Below are 25020 nucleotides of genomic sequence, written 5' to 3' on the forward strand. Positions count from 1 at the left end.
TGAAGAAACACAGCTCTTTAGATATGAATTAAAGAGCAAAAGCTAATTCTATAAATGCATATAAATACTTAGTATGTGTCAGGAATGGTATTAGGCTTTGTTAATAAAAGAAAGATATTTAAGTCTTGCCTCTGCCAGATCATTTCTCTTATAAGTATTTGCAGTTTCAGAATAACATAACCATACTGCTTTGACATGATATTTTCAAGCTTCATATTAGCATAGTATACCCAGAGAGGATATGGGTAAAAATTAACTATGAAACTTGATACTGAATAATAACAGGTGTGTTGGAAATGAAACTAATATTTATTTTTCCATTCAGATGCTCATTTGAGAAAATGTAGAAAATGGGAAAAAAGACATAAGTTCCGCTTGCAGTCCCCTTAACATTTCTTTGTCTTCCATTTCTTTTTTATGCATAGGTTTTTTTAAACATAATTTTGAAAATTTTGTCTTTATCATTTTTACCCTACTTTTTTCACTATATTAACATCATTTTACTAGTTTCATAGTAACTGTAGTAAACTGTGATACACATTGAGACATTTGGGTTGCTTTAAAACTTTTTCTCCATTGTAAGTAACAAATAATTCCGTAATTTGCATTTTTACATGAGGCTTTCCTCATGTATTTAGAATTTTTCCTGAGACTTAACCAAAAATGGAACTAAGGAGCAAGATTATAGCGTTTTTATTCCTGGGGTTAGCTGAGAATAGTTTTGTCAGTAGTGACAGCAGGGGATGATGGAAAGCACAATTCATCATCCCACCCCTGCCTTTCTCTGCCATATAGATATTGATTGATGGCTGCAGTAGGAACAACCTTACCCAAGTCCACATAGCCAGAATGAGACCAAGACCCAGTTCCTAGGTGAATTTCCTTCCCTCTGTACCGTGATGTCTCGCTCCTTTATTTAGCAATAACTAATAGGTAAGTTTGGTAGGAATGTTAACTAAAGTTCAGTCCCTTAATGCTCTCCTTTCTCTGCTTTAAACTTCAGTGATACTTTTAAGGTCTTGAACTATTTCTTAAAGGTTTGTCTTGATAGGTTCTAATCCTGTACCCTTTTGATAGCCTTACTATGCCTATTCAGTGCTAATGTGGGATTGTGTTGTCTCTGAAGACATTGAGTGTGTGTGCAACGCCTATCATAGCTGGTGTTGGGTTCAACTATACATTTAAACTCCCAAGCCTTGGATAGGCTATGTCTGACACCAGTTTACTCTGAAGGACATGGGACAGTAAGACACCATGCCAGGGGATGGTGGGAATTCTTCTGTGGGAATTCTTGCAGCAGTCCCCACAGACTGCATAGATAGGGGCAGGAGCCACCCTGACCTAGGAGCCATAAGGGACCACTCCCTCTTAGAACAGTCCCCTGTGCATAGCATCCCCATCCTGGCCAGGCACAGGGCCCAGGAACAGGAGGTACATTGTACTCAGGGACTTATTTATGTTCACTTGCAGCCCTCTCGGCTCTCACCTAGGACACAAGGTGCCACCCTGGGCATTTTACCAGAAGCAGGCTTACCTGGTCACATAGCTGATGGTCCACTTTCATCAGGTTTCCAGAGGAACCAAGCTAGAAAGCTAATCCAAGGTCAGTTCCCCAAACTCGAAGGAGAAAGGGGTTTTGAATACCTCTTGCTCACAGCCTGTTGCATCTTGCATAGTTATGGGCCCAGGTTTTGACAGTGACTTACTTCCTTTTATAAGGCCCCTGGCTAATGACTGACTGCCTCTGCAAAAAAGGTAGTAATAGTTAAGGTATTTTAAAGGGCCGGATGGAGGCGTTTCTGTCTGGATTAGGTGAAAATAAGACATCACCACCTAGCCTCCAAAGTTTTACAATTATATGATGGATTGGAGAGCTTTCTTCTCCTTGACCCAAAACCAAGTGGTGCCATAAATTTAGCAAAACTATTTATGAACTCATTACAGAGTAAGTTTTTTTTGATCTTGTGGCCAAACTAGTTGATAAGATTTTTCTTACACTTTTTATGTTGAAGTTTTATAGCTACAGTCAGTGTCACAGAATTGATGTGCCTGCTAATTAACCGTATTTTCTATATATTAATATTTCTCTTCTATATCCAGGGAAAGTACTGCTTACATGATCAGTTGTGAGAGGAAAGTTTGAGACATGAAGTGTTTGAACTTGGTTAATGTTTACAGAACTGCTCTTCTTGTCTGATGTCGGGTTTAGTTACAGCCACATTAAACAAAAAGGATGGACCTGGTGTGTACAGTATATCTGAGCAGTTTGTTTATAAAGGATCATGTCTCTTGGTCATGGTTTTCAAATAAATTTATGTTCAGTTGGTTGTGTGACAATGGGGATACTTTATTTGGAGGTAGGCCATGACCAGATAGGAAATTTCTCCTAGATCTTTTAGCTGCTTGAGTAAACCCATCTTAGCCTGAATTGGCTTATTTTCCCCAGATCAAACCTGTGCATTCTAGAGAGTAAAAAATAGAAAAATTAAAAAGCAAAAGTCAGCAGATAACAATCTCTTCCTTTTCATCAGTACACCCCAGACAACAACAAAAAAACACATCCTTGGCTTCTTCAGCCCATGTCTGGACTGGATTGGGCAATAATTTCTTTTCAGTCCAGAGGGAGCTTAAGAGTTCAATTTTAATTCACCCTAGATATTTAATTTTCAACTATACTATAGCTATTAGTTGCAGAACCAGAGCAAGGTGACAATTCTATTTGCTGTGACACTTGAAACACTGACATCAGTGTTTGGTTAAAAAGTGGACTCATGATGGGGAAAGAAGCCTCGGTGGGTGGGTGGGTGGGTGGGGATACATTTTATTTTAGGGAAGGAGTGATCAAGTTCCAAGACAATAAGGATGACCCTGACAGACAGAATGCAGGAGGAGCAAGGAATTTGGCCTTGGGGATAGACAGAGGCAGGCAAGCTGGGAACTAAGCCTGAAACCCCTTCCTTTCTTCCCTCCTCCCTATCATACCCCCCCTTTTTGACCCTCTACCTATCCCACAGGTAAAAGTTGGCTATACCAGGAACTTCTGAAAGTAGATGGGGTCCAAACTGGTTCTGAGAGAAATTGAGATACAGTAAAGGCAGGGAAAACAGCTCAACCATAGAAATAACTAAAGAAAGGGGCATTTTGAAAGTATATAAGAATACAGCTTGGAGGGGTTTTTAAAAGGGACGAAATATAGTCAGACTGCCTTCATACAGCTCCAATTTTTCATGTGTGACTCTGCATGTGTCATGATACAAAATTATAAAGACTAGTACTGAATAATGGCAAAACAAATACTAATATTTAAGTAATTAAAAGTGGAGATATATACCGAAATACTGAACACTGGTTATGTCCACCCCAGAAATTATTTCTATGAAATTGTAATTAATATAAATATTTCAGAGTAACATACTTTTTAAAAAGTGTTTTGAACACTTTAAATGAGATGGCAAAGGATATTTTAGGGAATCAAATTTTGGTCCTTCTAGTAGAGTAAAAACTCTCCGTTGTTAACATCTTTCATTTTGGTGCTTGATATTTCTGTATTTTGGGTTCCAAAGAATCATGTCACCAGGGAGTTTGCAGTAGGAGTTCCAATTACTGTTTTCTTAAATTAATTTTTTTTTCTACTTTCACATATTTAAAACAAGATCCTGTTGCACTGATAAAGGGTACCATTTATGACAAAGATGAAACCTTTGTAAACATGTATCTAATATGTCAAAATATATAAAGTGTTAGAAATTCAAGAAAAAATGGATCAAAACATTAGTGGGAGTCTTAATACACTATTCTCAGTCACTTACAGGCAAATCCTCTGGGCCACATTTTCTAGTCATAACTCAGATAATTTAGGCATTAATAGTTTCAAATAAATCTGAAACATTTTAAGTTTAAACACTGAAATAACTTTGAGGTAAAAAAAAATGGAAACTAGAATTACAGGTTATTTAGGATTTAATGCAATGGGAAGCTAATGAGCTTAAAAACAGGGAATTCAGATGAAAATATGAGCCCTAGATGCCAAACTCAAAAGAATAAAAAACCAAATGTCCAACACACTAACTTTGCTTCCTCCGTCAATTAAGGTCAAGGATGATCTGTCTCAAGGTAATAGTGTTTCTCTCCTGCCTCATCTTTTCCCCTCCAGTAGTCTTGTCCTCCCAGAGCATTCCTTAACCACTTATTCCTGCAGTCACACCTGAGACCTTGTCATTACTAATCATTGCCACCCCTTCCTAATCTCATCCTCAAGCCATTCTGTCCCAGCTTGCTTGGGATTTCTGGCTGAAGCACAGGAAACGGAAGCCCCTGGGAACCTCCTGGAAAGAGGGAGGAATTTGGGAAAGTGACCCCAGTGTTGGTTACAAACTTCTGGGTTCATATGTGTTCCTAATCAGCATACCAAAGAACTGAACAAAAGGATAGACCACTGCCCAGTTTCTGGACTGGCTACTGTGTGGTGTACGAGCTTTGAAAACTGAACTGCCATTGGAATGACATTGGAACATGTGACCTGAACTTATCCAGAGAAATTCTCAGCTAAAACAAAAATACCAACATTCTCCATAGAATTTAAACAAGACCCAGAATTGCATAATATTCAAAATGTTCAGAGTACACTTAAAAATTACTTGGCATGTGAAATACCAGAGAAGTACTCACATGAAAAGAGACAGAGTATAAGTTTATGTAGATAACATGAGAAGTTAAAAAATTAGAATGCAGAATAAGCAAAATTGATAAAACCAAGAACTGGTTCTTTGAAAATACTGATAATCAGGCTCCTTGCTCAGCAGGGAGCCTGCTTCTCCCTCTCCCTCTGCCTGCCGCTCGCCCTGCTTGTGCTCGCTCTCACTATCTCTCTCTTTCTGTGTGTGTCAAATGAATAAATGAAATCTTAAAAAAATACTGATAAAAATACACAAGCCTCTAACAACTCTGACTTATAAAAACAACATAAACATATAGCATTACAAATGGGAGGTTTCTATGCACCAATACAGAGATTTTAAAGTTATACTAAGTACAACAACTGTATGCCAGTGCATTTGAAAATTTAGATGTGATGGATAACTTTCAAGGAAAATATAAATTACCAAAATATACTTACCAGGATGTAGGCTATGTGCCGCTATGGTAGTCATTCCCAGTCCCTGTGCCACATGTCTACTAACAGGTCAGGGTGGCTCTGCTCCATGCTCACTTCACTCTGGAATCCAGGCTGATGGATAAGCCTCTAGCTAGGACACTGATGGTCACATGGTCAAGCCTATATCATAGGAGGGAAGTATAATCCTATTCCAGGGAAGGACAATGAATATATGTGACCAATAAAACAGTGTCTCTAATGGTTTAAAACTGAATCTAACCATAACCCTGAAATAAATTGAAAAGATTGTTAAACATCTACACCCTCTTCTGCAAAAAAAAAAAAAAAAAAGGAAAGAAAAGGAAGAAGGAAGAAAAAGGAAGGAAGGAAGGAAGATAGATTAGATACATGCTGGAAGGAAGGAAGGAAGGGAAGGAAAGAAGATGTTAGATAAATGCTGGAAGGAAGGGAGGGAGGGAGGAAGGAAGATAGATAGATGCTGGACCAAAAGCTTTTATGGGTGAATTCTATCAAACTTTCAAGCAGCAGATCACTCTTATTTAATTACTCTAGAGTATAGAAAAAGAAGACAGATTTTCATCCATTTCATGATTTCATGAGGCCAGAATAACCATGGTGCCACAACCTGACAGAAAGCACAAAAGATCAACATTTCCAATGAATTGTTAGTCCTTAAAATAAGTTATTTTGTCATGTAAATTGAGGAGATGCTGTGTAAAATTGCCTCCCATTGGAAAGCCCCAATATAGAATAGTGTAGTTCTACAGAATACTTTTTGCCTTGTTTAATCCACAATTTTCCAAATTTATGTCACTGTAGATCCCCCCACATTCCTCTTAATCCCTGTGGAGTTTTTGGAAATACTGTTACGAACCAATCTCGAATTGGAATATAGATGCAAAGATCTATATTACTTACTAATAATAGTAAATTAAATCAAGCTGTTTTAAAAATGTACCATGAACAAATGCAGTTTTTTCTAAGATTTTTAAGAAATATGGTTAAACATAAACAGATTTACTAATATAATTAATTACAATACTAGGTTAAGGAAAAAACCCGTTTGATTATCTCAATGGGTACAAGAAAGACATTTGAAAAACTCAACATACATTCTTTGTAAAAGGTCTTAGTAAAATAGTAATGTAGTGAAAAGTTCTATAACCTAATCAAGGTAATTTAAGGTTAAAATGCTAGAAGCATTCAATCCATATTCTAGCCAGTGTGAAAAGACAAGAAGAAGAAATGAAGTATAAATATTTGAAAGGAAGAGAGAAAATTACCATTATTTGTAGATTACAGTGTCTACCTAGAAAACAAAAGAGATCAATTGAAAAACTGAAGTAATAAAGTTTAGTATGGTGTCTGGATACAAGATGTAAACATACATGTATCCACAGATTTCCTACACACTAGCAATGACCAATTAGAACATGTAATGAGAAAACCCATTCAAATAAAATATAAATATCATTTATGATATATAAATATTATAAAATATCTAGGAATAAACAGACAATGCTAAAGCCTATAAGTGTGCATGGTGAGCACCCAAAATCTAGTCTCAGCAAATTTCCAGTGTTCAATACACTATTAATAACTACTACAGTCATCATTCTGTATAGTATATCTCCACAACCTATTCATTCTGCATAACTGCATTCTATGTATTTGAGTTGTTTATATTCCATGTATAAATGAGATCATGCAGTTGCTTGCTTTCTGTGCCTGGCTTTTTCACCAAATGAATGGGTAAAGAAATTGACACATTTCTTATTAAGTTTTACTGTATTGCATGAGAATATCAAAGAAAATTTTGAAGGGAAAAGGATAATAAAAATATACTGTGGAATTACCCAGCTACAACAATGTAGTATTAGGGCCAGAATAAGCAAACAATTTAATGAACTATAAAACGGGAGTCCAGAAACAATTTAATATTTGAAAAGAGTAAAATTTCCAACCATTGAAGAAAGAAGGAAGTATTCTATGGACAGTATGGGGTAAGTAGCTAGCCATTTGGGAAAAATAGTTGTTATCCCTACCTCCACATCCTATACATAAATCAATTCCTAAAGGAACCCTAAATGGGTTATAGGAAGTCATAGGAAAATGGTTTTCTAGTATTTGGGTGCAGAAGGCCGATCTAAAACTAACACTTTTTGGCCATAAAGCATCAAGAGACCAGTCTATATATATAAAAAAAATAAGGTACATGGTACTAAAATCAAAAGTAATAAAATGTTATCCAGTAGACATTTTCTTTGCACCTTGTCCCCCAGCCACCTGGTTCCCCAACTTTGAGACAACTTCCCAGTTTCTTGTAGACAACAGGTGAAATGATTAAATAATAAGTAAAATATGATTATTAAATTATTTAATAATGATGTTATCTATTAAATATTAAAGGCTTCTGTATTACCAAACACCATAAAAAGTTAGAAAAACATGAAAAAAGTTTTTTTTAAAAGATTTTTTATTTATTTGAGAGAGCACGAGTGGGGGGAGGAGCAGAGGGGGAGGAGGACGGGGGAGAAGTAGAGGGAGCAGCAGAGGGAGAGAGAGAAGCAGACTCCCTGCTGAGCAGGGAGCCCGATGCAGGACTCGATCCCAGGACCCTGGGATCATGACCTGAGCTGAAGGCAGACGCTTAACTGACTGAGCCACCCAGGTGCCCCAACATGAAAAAATACTGTAACGTATGTGGTGGATAAAGCATTGATTTCCATATGTAAGGAAATCTTATTAATAAGAAAAACACCTTTTTATTAGTACTATATTCAGCCACAAGCAACAGAAAACCAATAACCAAATATATGCAAATTTAAAATACATGTTCTCTCAGATCTGCAGAGTTAAAAGATTGGCAGTAATATTCATTATAGGGCGCCTGGGTGGCTCAGCTGTTTAAGCGTCTGCCTTCAGCTCAGGTCATGATCCCAGGGTCCTAGGATGGAGTTCTGCATCAGGCTCTCTGCTCAGCAGGAAGTCCACTTCTCCCTCTCCCTCTACCCCTTGTTCCCCCCTGCCCCGCCCTGCTTAAAAATCTTTAAAAAAAATAATACTGATCATAGACATTATCATACACTATTCATGGGCATTCAGTAAAACCTTTCTAAGGAGCAATCCAATTGATTTTATCAAAATTTTATTTTATTTTATTTTATTTTTTATTTTTTTTTAAAGATTTTATTTATTTATTTGAGACAGAGAGAATGAGAGAGAGAGAGCACATGAGAGGGGGGAGGGTCAGAGGGAGAAGCAGGCTCCCCGCCGAGCAGGGAGCCTGATGCGGGACTCGATCCTGGGACTCCAGGATCATGACCTGAGCCGAAGGCAGTCGCTTAACCAACTGAGCCACCCAGGCGCCCGATTTTATCAAAATTTTAAATGTGTATATTCTTTGATTCATAAATTCTACTTTTATGATTTTGACTTGACATAATTGGCCAAACACACAAAGATATGTATACATTGTAGAATTGCTTTATAGCAGCAAATAATTGTGCATAACCTAATGTCGACCAATGAGAATTAGTTTATTCTATGTCCATACAGTATAATGCTATTATATCAGTTTGGAGACTTTCAGCTACAAGTGGAAAAAAATGGCATAAACTAAAAAGTGATTTATTATCTTATGGAATAAGGAGTCTCAATATAGAGTGGTTCTAAGGGTAGTTAAAATCTGTAGCTCAAAGATCCAGATTTCTTCTATGTCTGTCATCTTCAGTATGTCAGCTAACTCTTTTCCTGATCACTTCAACAAACGTACCAGGCACTAACTGACTATAGAGATACAATAAGGAAAAATGGACAGTTCCTGCCCTCATAGGTATTTACAAAAAAATGTAGTGTATGTGTACAAAAGGTAACAGCACAGTATGAAAAAGATTCATTTAGGTGCAAACATATAACAAATCCCAAGCTTTTCTTTTTTTTTTTTTTAAGATTTTATTTATTTATTTGAGAGAGAGAGAGAGCACATGAGAGTGGGGGGAGGGTCAGAGGGAGAAGCAGACTCCCTGCTGAGCAGGGAGCCCGATGCGGGACTCGATCCCGGGATTCCAGGATCATGACCTGAGCCGAAGGCAGTCGCCTAACCAACTGAGCCACTCAGGCGCCCAACAAGTCCCAAGCATTTTGTGAGTATGTTTACTATGTGACATTTACCAAGTGCTAAGTACTTTATATGGATTATCTCATTTCATCCTCACAACAATTCTATGAAGTGAATATTATTATTGTCCAATTTAATATATGTGTAAAGTGAGACTGAGAAATTGAAACAGATATATATTAACTGGTAGAGTCAGAATTTGAACCCATGTTGGTCTTACTCAAAATCCATACCCTTAACCACTATGTAAATAACATTTTGAAAAGTAAAAATTAAATAAATAAAAAGTCTAGAAGGAAATAGACCAAACTTTTAAGAATCATTTTCTTTAGGAGCTAATGACTTGAATGCAGCTGACAGACCCCACAAGAGCCAGGAGAAAGAGGGAGGGAAACAAAGTCAAAGGGTGCATTGATAGACTGGCAGCGGGCAGTGGTTGATTGCCTGAAGGTTCCTAAAGAAGTGTAAAACAGGGTTCATGGGATAGAGTGGACAACCAGAACTTGTAATCAGAGAGGTTTTAGAGGCTGTATAAAATTTGGTCATGCTTCAGAATCGGGCCATGTGTGTATTTTATGAAGTGAGGTAATAGTCAAGGTCATTGGATTAAAGCAGGGCAATAAAACAACCATTCATTCTAGTATTTATTAGTTATTCAAGCATATATGTATGTTACAGGTTGCAGAAACAATGGTGAACAAGATGAATAAGATTCTTATGTTTGTGGAACTCACAATTGGAGAAGTAGGCAGAGGCCAGATCATGCAAGGCCTTGTAGCCATGTTAAATGTGCTGAGAAACCATTGGTGGGTTGTAAGCAAGGGAATGACTTGATCTGTTTTCTGTTTTGAAAGGACCATTCTGGCAGTTATGTTAAGGTTGTATCTTGGGAATAAGAACAGAAAGTAAGGTGAGCACTTAGGAAGATATCGAAGTAGTTCAGGAAAGAGTTGGTAGTAGCCTGGATGAAGGTTATAGCAATGGAGATAGATATATTTTGAAGATAGAGCTGATAATGCTTGATGATGGATCTTATATTGGAGGCGGGGGGGGAGAGAAGTGAGGGATTAAGGATAACTGCTAAGTATGTTGAACAAAGGGATGGATGGTGGTGTCATTTATGGAGATGAGAAAGATTGGGGTGGAAGGAACACAGTCTGATAGATACTGATTTCATATTGGATATGTTGAGTATAAGGAATTTGTGTATGTGTTTAGTAGGCAAGTTGGCTGTATTGTTACAGTGCTCAGAAGAATGGGCTGGAGTCCTCCATTTGGGAGTCCTCAATGCAAAGACAGTAACTGGAGTCATGAGCAAAGGTAAGATTGTCTAGGTAGAGGAGAGAATGGAGAGCAAGAAAAGAATTGAGAAAAGAAAAGAAAGGAATTGAGAAAAGAAAAGAAAAGAATTGGAACTCCAACAGAACTGAGAACAACAGCTTCCTAAGGAGCTTGGTGTAGGCAGAAATCATTCCACCAATGCTGTGCTGACAGGTCACTCATGACTTCCTGCTCCCTTGAATCCTATGGATATATTTTAGCCATAATCTTTCTGAATCCACTGCTACATTATGATACCACTGTCCACTCCTTCCTGTGAAACTAGACTCTCCAGGTTTTCCATTCTCTCCTTCTAAGTAAGTTTCTTTGCCCTTTACTGGACATGTGCAACTTTGTTGTTCCCCAGGAAGACTAAAGAATTATACTCTATGTTGAACTGTCAAGAACAGCTTCTGGAGCCACATCTTCTCTAGAATTGGGAAGCTGCTTGCAGATTTTGGAGGCTGTTGGTTTCAGAACTTCATGGAGGTGAGGGATAAATCCAGACAGTTATCTCAGGAAAGAGAATTCCAGATACAGTAAGGAGCAAGTACAAAGGCCCTGAGGTGTGAATGTGCTTGGTGCGTTTGAAGAACATTTCAACATCTCACCAAAGAGATTCTGGTTACTTTTAAGGCAGAGCCAGCGTAACCAGATACATCAAATGTAGACTATGAAAGAGAGGAGTCAAGGATGACTCCAAGGTTTTTGGCAAAAGTACACAGAAGGACAAAGTTGCCATTTACTGAGGAAGTAAAGGTTATGGGAGAAACAAATTTGGGAAGGAAAATTAACTTGGTTTGGGACATGTTAAATTTCTGATGCCTAACACACATTCAAATGGAGATGTTGGCTAGGCAGTTGGTTATAAAGGTCTGGAGTCCATGGGAAAGGACAAGCTGGAGATACAAATTCAGGACTCATTGGCTTATATGTGGTATTTACAGCCATGGGACCGAATAAAGTCACCAAAGAAATTCACTGAAGAAAAGATGATCAGGCCCTGGGGGTTTTAGGGAGGGTTTTAAGGAGAATGGAATGATAAACTATATTAAATGCTGTCACATGGGTGGCTTTCCTTTCTACCTTCCTTCCTTCCTCCCTCCCTCCTTCACCCATGACTATAAAAATGATAAAGCTGTGCGGAATTCAGCCTTCCTATGCCCAGACTTAGAATCAAACATCTTTCCCTTTTTTCCTCTCCCCTAAATATGTACTATAAACCCCAGGCACTTCTGAACTGTTGTGTTCTAATCTGGGCCCCACACTCCAAGGGATCCTGACAAAAAAATCATGCCATATAGTAGGACCTGAAAAAGCTGAGACAATTTAGCCTGGGGGAACAGAAGACATTCCAGGGATGACAATAGTTGTGATCAGCTACCCGGTGTCATAATTAAGATTGTTGACCAAAAATTGCAGTCATTCAACTTTAGGCTTGATAGAACCAACTTTTCCAGAAGTGGCATGGGATTCTCAGGCAGTAGTGAGGCCTTTGTGACTTTCAACGTGATGATTCTATCTTTCAAAAATCATATTCTTGTTCTAGCTTTGAGATGCTGGTGAATACTGTTTGCATAGTGGAAATAGCTACAACACACACGTGAAATCTCACAGTCACATAATCAACCATTTTACTAAATACAAGCAAATTCTCATTCACATACAGCTAAAGAAAACATTTTTCCACATTTCATTACAATGCACAACAAAGTGAGGAAAAGTTTACAGTACATTTTATTCTGGAATAGGAGACAATCTAATCCAACATGCAGTTGTGGTCTTTGTTACAAGTTAGTTGATCTTTTCTTTTACCTATGTAGTAAAATAGCTTCTAAAGCTTTATTCTTAGTATTGTATTAACACCTGATTTTTTCACACTTATTTTCTAAAACCCACTTATTGCAGTGACAACAGCACTGAATTCTACTAAAATGATTTTTAAAATTTCTAGAACTTGTTTAAGCAATTAAGCTCAGCCACCTTTGCTGGATCCTGTGCTGAGTATTTTTAAACCTGCCTAAAAAAATGCAAGGAATGAGAACAGTATACATATAATGTATTTTAGACAAGAAAACTGTAAAGTTTTGTTTCTATCCTTTTTTTTTTTTTTTTGAACTGACAGAATCCACTCATTTATCCACTGGATAATCTTGCTTTCAGAATCTTCTTAATATAATTAAGTATAGTAGTTGGTGAAACTTTGTCTTAAGCCCATTTACCATCTTTTATTTGCCTTCTGAAACCACAAAGCTGGCAACTTAATTACTCCACCCAAGCCAGGTCATGTGGCATGAACGTAGAGATGATGATTGGTTCACTTGTAGTTGATGCTGCAGGTTGGTCCAAGGTGGTTTGTTTCCATAATTTTCATTATTTGGCTGCTTCATTCTGGCTGAAGTAAATTCCCAAACGTTCAGATTCAGTCACATTCATACTGAAGTTCAATATTATATGTCAAAGCAATTTACCATTGTCAGGCCTTCCTATCACAATGCATATGAGAAACCTGACTATTCAGAATTGTTTTCTTACTGTGAAAGGTATGGCTTTTGCCTAGCTCAACTGGCTACAGTCCAAAGAATAATTTAAAGCATGACCTCTCTTCAAGAAGATAATGGAAGCTTAAGCCAACCATTTCAATTTTCTGATGCAATTAGATGTCTGTTCACCTGAGAATTAAGAGCTGACTCTCCAGGATAGCCAAGAATCCAGTGTAGTTATATGGCAAACAGGTGGCTAAGGTCATTGTGAGTTGAGTATTTTATCCCCATCCCACTCCCCATTGCTGTATTTGGTTCCTTTCAATGATATGTCCACTGTGTTTCAGTGATAAGAACACATTAAAACTGTGTGTTTTGAGTTGTGCAGTTATTTACTCATTTAAAGCCCTCTTGTCAATGATATCTGAATTGGCTTTACCTTTTGTTTCATCCCCAGGTTCCCTCAGGATTATAGCTGAGTCGTAAGCAATAAGGAAACATATCCTAACATGTAGAGAACATTTATTTACAGTCATATCTCTTCCAAAGTAAACAAATTAATAACAGTTCATTCATCTGATAGCAGGCACAAGATGATGCAGTGGAACAAGAACTAGGAGTCAGGAGACCTTCCCCTTAGCCAAGTGAATCTCCTGCTTCTTAGTTTACTCTTGTAAAATGGGGAAGAAAACCTCACAGGCCTGTTGTGATGATCAGTAAGTAATTCAAGGGACTGTTTGCAGGGTCACAGCGCCTCTTGTTGAGCAGGTACTCAGCAGTCCCTGTACCTGAAGAGTCAGGCAGGTGAAACTCAAGGCATGGTCAGAAGGGACAGAGGGTATGGCATGGATTACACTGTTTCTTCTACTTATGTGGTAATTTGCATGGGACAGTTTCTTTCACGCTGTTGGTTATTCCATCACAAGGGTGTACATTTTCTGGAATGTGATAACATCAGTATGTGTAATGGCCTCCCTTTTCATAGTCACACCAATTTTACTAGAACAGCAGGCCTAGAAAGGGTCATAGTAAATAGCTGGTCCATGCCCCTCATTCTCCGGATGAGCTGTTTAGAAGCCAATCGGTCCCTTACAACGAAACCCAGCACACACACTTGGTGTGGGATATTCTCACTGATTAAGTTGATCTCATAGTCATTTTTAGTTTTGCGAATTGTTTCCAATGTGATACTTTTTTCCCCTTTACATATATCTTTATGTTTGTGACCTATGAATGAGCTGGAACACCAACAAATAGTTATTCTGTCTGTGGGTGTATTTTTCTGGAGCCTAGCTCCCCAAACCTCAGCCCCTTGACATGTGATCCACAAAGGGCACATGGAGCAGCCACTGCCCAGAATGGGCCACAAACAGTGCCTGGCCCATATCAGTAATTCAGTCCCTCGGTCACAGCACCCAGGCTCCCACATCCACCCACCCACAGCCTGTCAGAAACCCCTTGAGAAGGAGGCTCACTTGTATGTAAAATGGAGGTTGAGTCCATTCAGTCACGCAGGGATTCTTTTCATTTTGATCACTTTTAAGTTCAGGTGGGAGAGCATGTTTTGGAAATAAAACAGCTGACTAGCACAAACATCTCCTTTCTGATTTGACAACCTCTTCTGAAGAGTGAACCACATTTGGTACAAATCCACTCTTCACCCCTTCCCATCCCTCCTGGATTGTAATATCCCCCCTTTTAACCAGCTCATATATGTCTCTTGTCAGGTCTGTGAAGGCTTTCTCCACATTAATGGCGTCTCGGGCTGACGTTTCAATGTACTTCATGCCGTACGCAGCAGCCAGTTTCTCTGCCTCGTGGCGAGTCACTTGCCTCTGTGTATCCAGGTCACACTTGTGACCCACCAGAACAAATACAATTTGGTAGGGCTGAACGTGCACTTTGGTCTCTTCTAACCACTCATGGACATTCTGGAAGGACCTGCGGTTGGTAATGTCAAATAAGAGAAGACCACCTACTGAGTTCCTGTAGTAGGCGCGAGTGATGGATCTAAAACACAAGAAAGAAGTAAAGAATAAAGGCCATGCCCAAACTCCTGTACTTCGATGAACTCAGTGTATTCTAGTGTGTCTGGTTACTGACACAGTCCTTTAGTAAAGATGATTTTCTTTTTTTTAAACAATGGAATGCAAATGTCATCTGTAATAATAATAACACATGAATTTTCAATTGGGCAACACTAAGAGATAGCATCTTCTGGAAAAGAATGCTCATGGCCTTACAGGCATTTTCCCTTGATTCAGGTAGAACTACGGCTCACTCTCCCACCCTGGCAAAATGGGATACCAAAGTCACAGGTTATTATGAAGAAAAGTGAAATAATGAATGTTAAAATGTTCTCTGACCTGGAGAGCTCATGATAAATTCTAGCAGTTGAAAGAGAATTTAAAAAGATTAGAAGTGAATTTATGATAGATGACAGAAAATGTTTATGAGTATATATACGTATGTTGCAATATACTCCATTTTTTCCCATTTATCACTTCTTCTTTAACTCTAAGGGGGTCCTCCATCTCTTCTCTGAGGAGAAACACATTTTGTTTTTTATTTTCTAGGCCATGTAGAAATGGGAAAAATAAGAATGGTCTGCGAAGGTGTCGAGCAGAGTGCCTGTCAGCCCTATTTCCTGACACATTTCAGAGAGGCTGACTCAGGAGCTACCACTGGGAAAAACTGCCCAAATAGCAAAAATTTCCCCTTAAAATGATACAACTTATTTAAAGCGGTGTACCTGGAATATTTCTAAAACCTAACCTTTGCTGTACTTAAACAAGAAACGTCCAATATTTTAACTTCTTGAGTTGAGGAGCATACATATGTTAGGGTGCTTTACTTAGAGCATATTAGAGCTTATTAGAAGGTGTCGAACTATTTGCCTCTACAATCACTTGTTTTAGACTACTGTGCTTTTTGATCTATGTCTATTTTTAGGTTTTGTGTCTCCTTCGATGAAAAAGATAAACAATGAGGGACTCGATAGCTTAAGGCTTAGGACAAATGGCCCAATGATAAGAGAACATTGTCCAGGGAACTACAGTCCAAGCTAGATGATAGTAAGAACAAATGTTACAAATGAGTTCAAGTCTCCAGAACCAGGCAAATCAGCCCTGGAGACTGGAAGCATTTCTAATTCTCTTATGTTTAAAGGTTCATGGAGAATGGTAGGTGTAATCAGAAAATTCAACACGAACAAAGGTTTTGATTCGTGAACAACTTGGTTCAGGAAATTGGTGAGCAAGCTGTAGATCCCTGTCAAAACTCTAAAAGACATTATTATATTAATGGTTTGTGAGTATTTAGAAAGTAACAAAGCCCTTTCTAAACACAATATAGGGCTACATAAAAATTAAAACTTCCATTCATCAAAAAATTTTCTTAAAGTTCAAAGACAAATGACAAACCAGGAGAATATTTTATAACATATATGACAGAAAAGGATAATAATCTATAAAAAACTTTCAAATCAATATCACCGAATAAATAATAAGCGGTAGATATGAAAAGGCTTTTCATACAGAAAGAGATTCCAGTAAACATATAAAAGACACCTTTTTTCACTTCTAATATGAGAAATGTAATCAATTCAAAGTGAACCTGTACAAGGATATTTGTCACAAGTGTTGTTTGTGGAAGTTGGGGGTGGGGTGGGGTGGAGACAAGTTTGTAGTAAACTCTTCTCTCTACTCTTCTTTGACTACCTAACCAGTATTTTCTATGCTCAATTAGTGTTCAATAAATGAATAAATAATCATAAACGTATTTGAAAATGAATAAAGGCTATTGAGTCCTTTTGATCTAGTTCCTGCTGCCTTATGTGACTTTAGCTCAAATTGTTCTCTCAAAGTTTTCTGTGTACACTGCTCTCTCTCACTTGTCTTAATACGTGCTGCTTTCTGTCCCTGGGCTTTTCCTGTCTTTGCTTGGGTAGTCATCTTCTCCAGGTAGCCTTTTCTGTGTTCAGACATATAATTACACATGATGCATACTACAAAGGAAAGACAAAGGGTTGTAGGAGAAAATTAAGCCTGTTCATTGGTTACTCATTATATGCTGAGCGTTATAGTAGGGAGTGGGCATACAAATATGAACAAGACACTCTTTTGTATAATTGCTGATTATGTATTTCCTCCCACTATGCCAGCACAGAAGTTCTAAGAGGGAAGGGCCTGTGTCTGTTTTGTTTACAAGGCATCCTCTTGTGTGTTTCGTCGGGCTGTTTCCCCAGAAACAAGCCCAGCGCCTGGCATGCAGTGGATGATCTCTGAATGTGTGCTGGTTGCAAGAAGGAATCAATCATCAGTATCTATTTCATATAGTTATGTGTATCTCTATATATCTATATCTGTATCTATGTCTATAAGTAGCTATCTCTGTATATCATCTGTCTATACCTGTCAGTTAAGTTAGGATGACCTGGAAACGTTTTTGAAAGTAATATAGCATAAGGACTGAGATTGATAATTACCGTGATCAATTCCAGCTAGTTTATTAGCCACCAAGGGGCAGATTGGTGGAATTGTGCAAGCAATACGTATTATCGACTGGCCTCCCTGCCAGGGTGCTTCTTACCCTGCACTGAACTCCCGGCTAGCTGAAGGTGGGCTTGAGCAGAAATCCCCAGACCCTTGGTATCGTCCCTATGGGGCCGCGACCAGGACCAGGAAGTCCTCTTTCCCCAGGGGTTGTTCAAGCCGCGAAGACCCTCCCACTGCTCGCGGCCCCGGCTGCGCTCCCACCTGAACCTTTCTTGACCCGCGGTATCCCAGATCTGGAGCTTGATGCGTTTTCCTGGCTCGATCTCCACCAGACGGGAGAAAAAATCCACTCCCACAGTGGGGTCCGAAACCTGGGCAAAGCGGCCTTCGGTGAAGCGGCGGATCAGACAGGACTTGCCCACCGTGGAATCCCCGATGACAATGAGCCGGAACTGGTATAGCCAGATGGCCTCCATGGCCGGGGATCAGCAGGTCTCCTTGGCCCGGGCCGGCCGTGGGCGGCGAGAGGGGCGCCCAGCCGAGGCCTCGGAGAGCGTGGCTTGGTCCGGATCTAGATCGGCAGCGAGCACATCGCTGGCCTGGGAGCCTGAGGCGAGGTAGGCCCAGGCGCAGGGAGAGCGAAGGAATGGATGCTGCGCTCGCAGAGGTGATGAAATGGCAGCAGCATCAGCACCACGCACTCTGACTCATCACTGACAACCGAGTTACTGTAATCCCGCGCGTAGACGCGACGCCCGGGGCTGCCACACTGTCTGTAAAAGGAGCGCACACAGAAACAGCCGCGGAAAAAAAATAATGCGCCTTCCTTTCCTTTCTCATTCCTCCACCCACCGCCTCTTCTTAATTTTTTTTCTCTATCTCCAAATAGCAAAAGTAATACCTTTTCATTAAAACTAGCAAAACAATCCAAAATGTACACAAAAAGGTAGATCCATAATTATCTGACCCCTCCATCCCCAAGATATTAACAACTTGGGATATATTCTTTCATGTGTATTGCCATGCAAATATATATACACATAAAAATTTATTGCTGTTTGATTTTTACAAAGATTGGATCAAATTGGACCATTATTCTGGCATTTGTTTTTTGCAATTAATAAAGAATCATAGACATCCTCCATTTCCAACTCATTTTCCTTTTACCATGACAATGCTGCAATAATGATTCTAAGTATAGTCACACATATGTTATTTGTGTGAGATAGAGTCTTTCAAAACGGACCGGGAAGTCAAAGAGTATGAACATTTTAAATGTAATGGATTTGGGCATTATACATTGTAAAAATACTTAGCAATGTAAATTCTACTTAGCAATATGTGAAAAGGCCATTTCTTCACATTTTTTTCAAGCATCATGTTATAGTCTTTCTGAATTCTTGCCAGTCTGATGTAGTTAAATAAAAACGTGCTCATTGCTTTGTTTTACATTTCCCTGACTACTAATGAGGTCAATACCATTTCTTGTGCATTGACCATTTGTGTTTCCTCTTCCGGGAATGGCCTCTCCGAATCCTTTGTTCTTTTTTTTTAAAAAATATAATCCCTTATCATTGCCTTACTAAATTAAAAAACAGTTTTATTGATATATAATTCACATACCATACTATTTGCTCATTTGAAGTGTACAATTCAATGGTTTTTAGTATAGTCACAGAGTTGTGCAATCCTCACCACAGTCGATTTTAAAATATTTTCATCATCCCCAAAACGGACCCCTACCTTTTAGCCCATCCCCCCTCTATCATCCTTCCCTCCTAGCCCTAGGCAACCACTAATCTACTTTCTGTCTCTATAGATTTCCTTATTTGGGACATCTCATACAAAGGGAATTATACAATATGTGGCTTCTTTTCATAGAAAATTTTTCTGGCTTTATAACTGGCTTTTTTCACTTACTATAATGTTTTAAAGGTTCATCCACATTCATTTTTATGACTGAGTAATATTCCACTGTGTGGACGTACCATTTTGGTAATCCATTTATCTATTGATGGACATTTGGGTTGTTTCTACCGTTTGGCTATTATAAATAATGCTGCTCTGATCATTTGTTTCCAAATGTCTGTCTGAACACATGTTTGAACTCTTTTGGCTTTGAACCTAGGAGTGGAATTTCTGAGTTCAGTGGTGACTGAATGTTGAATGCTTTGAGGTAATGCCAGACTGTTTTCCATAGTGGCTGCAATGTATGAGGGTTCTTATTGCTCTGTTTCTTCTCCAACACTTGTTATTTTCTGACTTTTTGACTCTAGACATCCTAGTGGGTGTGAAGCGGTATAGCTCATTGTGGTTTTGATTTGCATTTCCCTGAAGACTAATGACAATGTGCATATTTTTACATTCTTATTGGCCACTTGTGTATCTTCCTTGAAGAAATGTAGACTCAGATCCTTTCCCCACTTTTAAACTCGGTTATTTGTCTTTTTATTATTGAGTTATAAGAATTCTTTATATATTCTAGGTACAAGTCCTTTATCACATATATGATTTGTAAGTATTTCTCCCACTCTGTGTACCCTTTTTTTTTAAATGAAAAATTTAACTCAAAATAATGCATGCATGCTAAGTACATTGGTATACTCAATACAAAATGATGCTGGAGAGTTTACAAAGTTGGTGATGTAAAACAGTAGTTCCCAAGGAACTTACTTACTCAGACCTTCACAGGGCCCTAGAAAACTTCATTTTTAACAAGAATCCCAAAAGATTCTAGGCCTTAATTAAAAGAGTGGTTTAGGGAAGCACTTGAAAGTTTCACTCTGTGTCAGATTACATATACAATAAAAGTAAATTATAAATCATGTAATTGAACAAAAAACTTTTCTTTATAGAAACTATTAAATAGATATCTAAATACAAGATGGATTTTATTTTTTTATTTATTTTTTTACAAGATGGATTTTAAAATGAAATGTTATTTGTATTTGTAAAGGTATGTACACTGATCAAAAGCTATACAACATTAACAGCAAATCCAAGTACAAATGAAGATAATCCTCTGAATTCCATGTTTCATTGAGCATCAAAACCCACCAATCTTTTAGTCCTTTTCTTGTACATTATTCTGTATCCACATTCTCTGCATCTGATCGGATCCCTGGATTTTATTTCATTTTCTGGGTGACATTCTCTGCAGATATGTATCATTGGCTGCCGCTTTGGGGGTTGAATGTCCTTTTGGGTGTCCATTGATAGTCCCTCTAAATACAACCAGCCAATTCCTACCCATGTAGCCCGCAGAAACTTCGTACTCTGAACTCTGTGTACCCTTTTTGCACTTTCTTGAAGGTGTCTTTTGAAGCACAGAGTTTTAAATTTTGCTGAAATAGAACTTATCTTTTTTTCCCTTTTGTTGCTCATGCTTCTGGTGTCATGTCTAAGAGTACTTTGCCAAATCCAACGTCATGAAGATTCACTCCTAGGCTTTCTTCTAAGATTTTTGTAGTTTTAACTCATACATTTAGGTCTATGCTCTATTTCGAGTTAATTTTTTTTTTTAAAGATTTTATTTATTTATTTGAGAGAGAATGAGAGACAGAGAGCATGAGAGGGGGAGGATCAGAGGGAGAAGCAGACTCCCCGCTGAGCAGGGAGCCCAATGCGGGACTCGATCCAGGGACTCCAGGATCATGACCTGAGCCGAAGGCAGTCGCCCAACCGACTGAGCCACCCAGGCGCCCCTCGAGTTAATTTTTAAATATGCTAGAGGTAGGGATCCAGCTTAATTCTTTTATGTATGGATATCTAGTTGTCCAAGCACCATTTGTTGGGAGAGGATATTCTTTCCCCATTGAATGATTTTGGCACTCTTGTTTGAAAATCAATTGACCATAGACTATGGGTTTATTTCTGGACTCTCAGTTTTATTCCATTGGTTTGTATGTCTAGTCTTATGCCAGTAACACATTGTCTTGATTATTGTAGCTTTGTAGTAAGTTTTGAAATCAGGAAGTGTGAGTCCTCCTCCTGTGTTCTTTTCCAAGATTGTTTTGGTTATTTGGGGCCTCTTTTAATTCCATATGAATTTTAAGATGAGCTTGTCAATTTCTGCAAATAAGGCAGCTGGGATTGATTGAGATTTTATTAAATTTATAGATCAATTTGAGGAGTATATTCATCTTAATAAAATAAAATAAAATTAAATTAAGTCTCCTAATGCTTGAACATAGGATGTTTTTCCATATATGTAGGTCTTTTAAAATTTCTTTTAACAATGTTTCTTAGTTTTCAGTTTACAAGTCTTACACTTCTTTTGTTAAGTTATTTCTAAGTATTTTATTTTTTTTGATGCTATTGTGAATGGAGTTGTTTTTTTAATTTTATTTTCAGATTGTTCATTGCAAGTGTATAAAAATACAACAGAGGCTGTTTGTGGTGGATGTGATGGCTTCTAGGTTACTTCGTGGAATTGGAGTGCTGGCCATGCAGGACCTCAGGGCCCACGGTCCCAGTGGAGTCACCATGGTGCACTTCATGGCATCTGCAGGTGGTGTTCCTACTGAGACGAGCAGGCAGCTGGGCTGGAGAGGGAGGTCATGATGACTGCATGGAAGGGGCTAGACCCATAAATATGCTAGCCCCACAGGCAACTTCAGGCACCAAAGAAGACCCTAATTTAGTCCCATCTATCACCAACAAGCAAATAGTGGGCTGCATCTTTGAAGAGGACAATAGTGCCTTCATCTGTTTCTGGCTGCACAAAGGTGAGATCCAGTGATGCCCTAGCTGTGGAACCCATTACAAGCTGGTGCCCCACCAGTTGGCCCACTGAGCCTTTGTACTAACTTACTCAAAATGTGCTGTGAAGTGTCTTCCTTCCACTAAAGACTAACCATTGCATTGGCTCCTTCTCCTCCCTCCCCCAAAATACAATAGATTTTTATTTATATTTATTTATTTATTTATTTATACTTCATGATGGATTGACACTTTTATCATTATGAAATATTCCTGTTTGGAAATCTATTTTGTGTGACACTAGCATAAACATTTCAGCTTTTTTGCAGTTGTTGTTTGTGTGATACATCTTTTGCCATATTTTTTTTACTTTCAGTTTGTATTGTGGGTTATTAAGCATTTCTACTGTATATATAGTTGTATCATTTTTAAAAATCCACTCTCACAATCTTTGCTTTTTTATTAGATTTTGTTATTGTAATCATTTATATACTTGGATTTGCATGTGTCATTTAATTTAATTTTTCCTTTTCTATATATCTTATGGGATTTCTTATTCCTCTATTCCTTGTGTCTGTTCATGTCTTCTGCCCATTTTTAAACTGGATTATTTGTTTTTTTGGTATTCAGTTTTATAAGTTCTTTATATATTTTGGATACTAACCCTTTATCAGACATGTCATTTGCAAATATCTTTTCCCGTTCTGAGGGTTGCCTTTTCGTTTTGTTGATTGTTTCCTTTGCCATGCAGAAGCTTTTTATCTTGATGAAGTCCCAATAGTTCATTTTTGCTTTTGTTTTCCTTGCCTCAGGAAACATATCTAGAAAGAAGTTGCTATGGCTGATGTCAAAGAGGTTACTGCCTGTGTTCTCCTCTAGGATTTTGATGGTTTCAGGTCTCACATTTAGGCCTTTAATCCATTTTAATTTCTTTTTATGTATGGTATAAGAAAGTGGCCCAGTTTCATTCTTTTGCATGTTTCTATCCAGTTTTCCTAACACCATTTGTTGAAGAGACTGTCTTTTTCCCATTGGATATTTTTTCCTGCTTTGTTGAATGTTGACCATATAGTTGTGCGTTCATTTCTGGGTTTTCTATTCTGTTCTATTGATCTGTGTGTCTATTTTTCTGCCAATACCATAATGTTTTGATCACTAAAGCTTTGTAATATAACTTGAAGTCCAGAATTGGGATGCCTCCACCTTTGCTTTTCTTTTTCAAGGTTGATTTGGCTATTTAGGGTCTTTGGTGGTTCTTTCAGAATGGCTGAAATTAAAAACACAAGAAATAAGAAGTGTTGGCAAGAATATGGAGAAAAAGAAACACTTGTGCAATGTTGGTGGGAATGCAAAGTGGTGTAGCTTCTGTGAAAAACGGTATGGAGGTTTCTCAAAAAATTAAAAATAGAACTACAATATGATCCAGTAATTCACTACTGGGTATTTACCCAAAGAAAATGAAAACGCTAATTTGAAAAGTTATATGCACCCCCATGTTTATTGCGGCACTATTTACAACAGCCAAGATATGGAAATGACCCAAGTGTCCATCGATAGAGGAATGGATAAAGAACAGGTGGTATGTGTGTGTATGTATATAAATATATATGCAATGGAATATTACTCAGCCATAATAAAGGATGAGATCTTGCCATTTACAATGACATGGATGGATCTAGAGAGTATAATGCTAAGTGAAATAAGTCAGTCAGAGAAAGACAAATACCATATGATTCCACTCATGTGTGGAATTTAAGAAACAAAACAAAGAAAGAAAGAGACAAAAAACCAGACTTAACTACAGAGAACAAACTTGTGTTTGCCAGAGGGAAGGTGGGTGGGGGAATGGTTGAAACAAGTGAAGGGAATTAAGAGTACACTTATCTTGGCAAGCACTGAGTAATGTATAGAATTTTTGAATCATTATATTGTAATCTGAAGCTAATATAACACTGTATGTTAGTTATACTGGAATTAAAATAAAAACTAAGGAAACAACATTGGTACATCACTAATAACTAAATTCCACGCTTTATTAAAATTTCACTAATTTTCCCTAATGTCCTTTTTCTTTTCCAGTATCCCATCTAGGATGCCACATTACATTTTGTCATCATGTCTCCTTAGCCTCCTCTGGTCTGTGACTGTTTCTCAAAGTTTCTTGGTTTTTGATAACTAGAGACCTTTGAGGAATACTGGTCAGAGATTTAGTAGACTCTCATTTGGGATTTGTTTGATATGCTTCTCATGCTTCTACTAGTTAGGAGTAGATCCCTATAATGTGAATGTTTGTTTGCTTGATGTTGTCTGAGTTAAGATCCCTTAACTTATCATCATTTTAAAAAATTCTATTATCTTGGGGCGCCTGGGTGGCTCAGTCAGTTAAGCGTCTGTCTGCCTTTGGCTCAGGTCATGATCCCAGGGTCCTGGGATTAAGCCCCAGGTCAAGCTCCTTGCTCACTGGGCAGTCTGCTTTTCCCTCTGCACAGGGTGCTTTGTGCCTGTGTTGCCTTGGTGAGTACTGACCCAGGGTGTTCTGGGGTTGCTTTTGTGGATGGCTGGGGCTGGTGTGGGCTGGGGGCTAGGGGCTCACTGAGGCAGCAGACCAGTTAGGGCGCCCAGACTGTGCACTGGTCTGTGCTTTTAAGGTGGAGGGGAATGTAAGCTGTGGAGCTCACCAACCCCTACAACTCAGAGAAAGTTCCAGCAGCTCCCTCACCATTTGGTGGAGTTCTAGGGCTGGTTCCTTTATATTCTAGTTGCCCTTTTAAACCATGGCTTTTT

General features: G+C 38.4%; 2 protein-coding genes and 1 pseudogene across 2 annotated transcripts; 1 reads left to right on the forward strand and 2 right to left on the reverse strand.

Moving 5' to 3' along the window:
• Positions 1-12174: 12174 nt before the first annotated feature.
• On the reverse strand, positions 12175-18254 carry RAB39B (RAB39B, member RAS oncogene family). Its single transcript, XM_045872260.2, has 2 exons — positions 17797-18254; positions 12175-15049 (listed from the first exon to the last, which is right to left on the reverse strand). Exons 1-2 carry the CDS (start codon positions 18009-18011, stop codon positions 14623-14625), a joined length of 642 nt encoding a protein of 213 aa, XP_045728216.1. The 5' UTR covers positions 18012-18254; the 3' UTR covers positions 12175-14622.
• Positions 18255-20423: 2169 nt separating this feature from the next.
• On the reverse strand, positions 20424-22284 carry LOC123843116 (DNA-directed RNA polymerases I, II, and III subunit RPABC4-like). Its single transcript, XM_064574790.1, has one exon. The coding sequence runs from the start codon at positions 20917-20919 to the stop codon at positions 20572-20574; it is 348 nt and encodes a 115-aa protein (XP_064430860.1). The 5' UTR covers positions 20920-22284; the 3' UTR covers positions 20424-20571.
• Positions 21943-22330, forward strand: LOC123843120 (cytochrome c oxidase subunit 5B, mitochondrial-like; annotated as a pseudogene).
• Positions 22331-25020: the final 2690 nt, after the last annotated feature.

Source organism: Mirounga angustirostris, unplaced genomic scaffold, assembly GCF_029215605.1.
Source record: "Mirounga angustirostris isolate CCGP_5_RB_7025 unplaced genomic scaffold, mMirAng1.0.hap1 SCAF_11, whole genome shotgun sequence".
Lineage (NCBI taxonomy): Eukaryota > Metazoa > Chordata > Mammalia > Carnivora > Phocidae > Mirounga > Mirounga angustirostris.

Coding starts and splice junctions, on each gene's coding strand:
- RAB39B (XM_045872260.2), bottom strand. CDS start 18,011: ATGGAGGCCATCTGGCTATACCAGTTCCGGCTCATTGTCATCGGGGAT. Junction 15,050..17,796: donor GCGGGTCAAGAAAGGTTCAG/GTGGGAGCGCAG, acceptor CTTGTGTTTTAG/ATCCATCACTCGCGCCTACT.
- LOC123843116 (XM_064574790.1), bottom strand. CDS start 20,919: ATGAGCAACAAAAGGGAAAAAAAGATAAGTTCTATTTCAGCAAAATTT.